We start from the raw sequence: 3,157 nt of genomic DNA, 5'->3' as shown, positions 1-3,157 counted from the left end.
TAGGGGGGCGTGGTAGGGTCTTAACTTTGATAAAGAATATCTCTTTGGTTTTGAGACTTTAGTCTTTGCAACTTCAGGAATCTTATCTATGCACAATCAGCTTGTAACACTCAAAAGAGAAAGGAAAACTTGAAATCGCATCATATGAATCCCTTTAAACCTTATTGTAGCTCATACAGTACAGTAGCGCATGGCGCTTGCAACAGTAAAGTCATGGTTTCAGTTCCCCGTGAAAGCAAAACTGATTTAAAAAAAAGTGCAATGAAAGCTTTGTAAGTCGCTTTGGCTGAAAGCATCTGCCAAATGCATATATGTAACTGAAAAAATCTATCTTTCACATCATATGGTCCTTCAGTTGAGGAACCCACTTATCAGTTGGGCACTAGTTGAAAACAACTGTTGCGGTTTTGTTTTTCAGATTTCAGTGGAACATGCGGAAGAGTGTCAGGGAGCATTCGAAACCCTGCTACAAAATCCCACCGATTTCATACGAAGAGAAGACAGCTCTGACAGTTGACGTCAGGCTGCATACAAATGAATTCTGCAATTCTGCCTGAGGTACCATCGCTAATGGCTGTGAGGCCGTTCGAGATCTACAGCTCCAAGTGCACGTAAATGCATCACAATGCCTTCAAAAGTGTCATGCCTCTACGTGTTGACGGTCGTTTGCTGGGCCAGTGCTCTGTGGTACCTAAGTATATCCCGTCCCACGTCGTCCTACGTGAGCCAACTGTCCGTCCCGGCGCGTAAAACATCAAAAGCGCACAAGAGCAACAACACCACGACCTTCGGCAACATCCGGACACGTCCGCTGAACCCCCACACCTTCGATTTCATCATCAACGAGCCCAAGAAATGCGAAACCAACGTGCCCTTCCTCGTCATCCTCATCACGACCACACACAAAGAGTTCGATGCCCGCCAAGCCATCAGGGAAACGTGGGGTGACGAAAGCACCTTCAGCGACCTTCGCATCATTACGCTGTTTCTTCTGGGACGCAGCACGGATGCAGTGCTCAACCAGATGGTGGAGCAAGAGAGCGAGATCTTTCACGACATTGTGGTCGAGGACTTCATCGACTCCTACCACAACCTCACTCTCAAAACGCTGATGGGAATGCGCTGGGTGGCCACTTTCTGCAACCAAGCCAAGTACGTGATGAAAACGGACAGCGATATCTTCGTGAACATGGACAACTTGGTGTATAAACTCTTGAAGCCAGCCACCAAACCTCGACGGAGGTACTTTACGGGATACGTCATCAACGGCGGACCCATTCGGGACATGCGCAGCAAGTGGTACATGCCCAGAGACCTTTACCCCGAGAGCAAGTACCCACCGTTTTGCTCCGGCACTGGGTACGTGTTCTCGGCAGACGTTGCGGAGCTCATCTACAAGACTTCCTTGCACACCAGACTCTTGCATCTGGAGGACGTTTACGTGGGGGTGTGTTTGAGGAAGCTGGGTATTCACCCGTATCAGAACAGTGGCTTTAATCACTGGAAAATGGCCTACAGTCTTTGCAGGTACCGTCGAGTCATTACCGTACACCAGATCTCCCCTGAGGAGATGCATCGTATCTGGAATGACATGACCAGCAAGAAGCATCTCAAGTGTTAGTGGTAGATGCCTGAGGATGTGTATTTGTGCCCTTTTTTTAAATCCCCATGATGCACAGATGCGACACAGAGCCTTGGGACAAACTGTAGTGCTTTCTTAGAAACACTAACATGCTTGTGGGGCATTTCAACGATTTGGAAACACGCCGAGCTCATCGTCTGAGAACCGGTTGGGGAATGTGCTATTCGTGTTAATATTATAACCGTGCCAGTCTGTCTAAAACTAGTGAAGGAGATTCTTTTGGTTCGGATGCACAACGGAATGTCCTCGATCGTTCAATTTTCTTTGCACATTATTCTGGTTGTACAAACGAAAGTACCATTGCTTTGTTTAATGTGTGGAAGCGCCTCCATTGTTTGTTTACATGTCTTTTCTTGAAAAAGATATCGGCGATGTATAGCTCATAAGTATACAAATTATTTTCTTACTCCTAGACGTTGAACATCATTGCTTCAGAACAGCTCATGTTTGTAGTTATACTGTAAATCTGTATATCTAAAGTCATTAATGCTTGGTATCAAGTGTCATTTAGTTGTGTTTACTGTACATGGTTGAACCTGTAGAAATGCTGCGTAAGGAACGCAGTGTAAATGTGGAATACAATGAAGGTGAGAAACATGAAAAAAGAAAGAAAAAACTTAAAAGTGGATTTTTTTTTCTTCTCTAGAATTTGATTTTAGTGAGGCCAAAATGTGATTCACATGTGTTTCTTTTTTTTATTGTCTGGAGTAATTGAGGGGACGTGACATTTAACTGTGAAAACAAAAATGAATATATTATTCCCATGGGTACTATTGTATTATACTGTGTATTTTTACATAAAAATATATAACAAGTGTTCTTTTTTTTTTTTTGAAGCGTTCATCTTTTTATTTGTACATTTTGCTCATGTATATTCAAGATTCTAAAGGGATAACAAAATAATTTATTCAAGGTCATCTCAAGTCAAAGAGTTAAAGAAATTAACAATCGTATTCAGCCGGCCCGCAATAAATTAATGAAATCAAAGACATTTATAATGCTACAAAAGATTTCAAATAAATACTGTTAATTTGAACTTTCTATTCATCAAAGAATCCGTAAAAAAAATGTATCAATGTAGCAAACGAACATCATGTAACACAAGACTAGAGTAATGATGCTGAAATTTCAGCTTTGCGTCACAGGAATAAATTACGTTTTAAAATATATTCACATAGAACACAATTATTTTAAATTGTAATAATATTTCACAATATTGCTGATTTTATTGTATTTTTAATCAAATAAATGCAGCCTTGTTGAGCATCAGAGTTTGTTTTTTTTTCAAAATTTGATGTACAGTAATGTACTTCAACACAAGTGCATAAAACCCCTTTAACCAAACATAAAATTAAAAAACAGCAGCAGCAATATGATAATAGACGCTGATGTTCAATAAATGCTAATATGTTTTCCTAAAGTAATAAGTTTTACAGAAAATTGGGGTATTATCTGCTATATGCCATATGGCTGGATAATTTTCCAATGGCTTTGAAACTTCATTGGTATGCATTT

At 40.6% G+C, this 3,157-nt stretch overlaps 1 protein-coding gene across 1 annotated transcript; it reads left to right on the top strand.

The window, feature by feature from the left end:
- Positions 1-625: 625 nt before the first annotated feature.
- On the top strand, positions 626-1,621 carry LOC306876829 (beta-1,3-galactosyltransferase 1; the record flags this gene model as incomplete). Its single annotated transcript, XM_079428252.1, has 1 exon — positions 626-1,621. The coding sequence occupies one exon, from the start codon at positions 626-628 to the stop codon at positions 1,619-1,621; it is 996 nt and encodes a 331-aa protein (XP_079284378.1).
- Positions 1,622-3,157: the final 1,536 nt, after the last annotated feature.

The sequence above is a fragment of the Barbus barbus genome (assembly GCF_936440315.1).
Source record: "Barbus barbus genome assembly, chromosome: 11".
NCBI lineage: Eukaryota > Metazoa > Chordata > Actinopteri > Cypriniformes > Cyprinidae > Barbus > Barbus barbus.
This window is presented reverse-complemented; position numbering and strand designations above follow the sequence as displayed.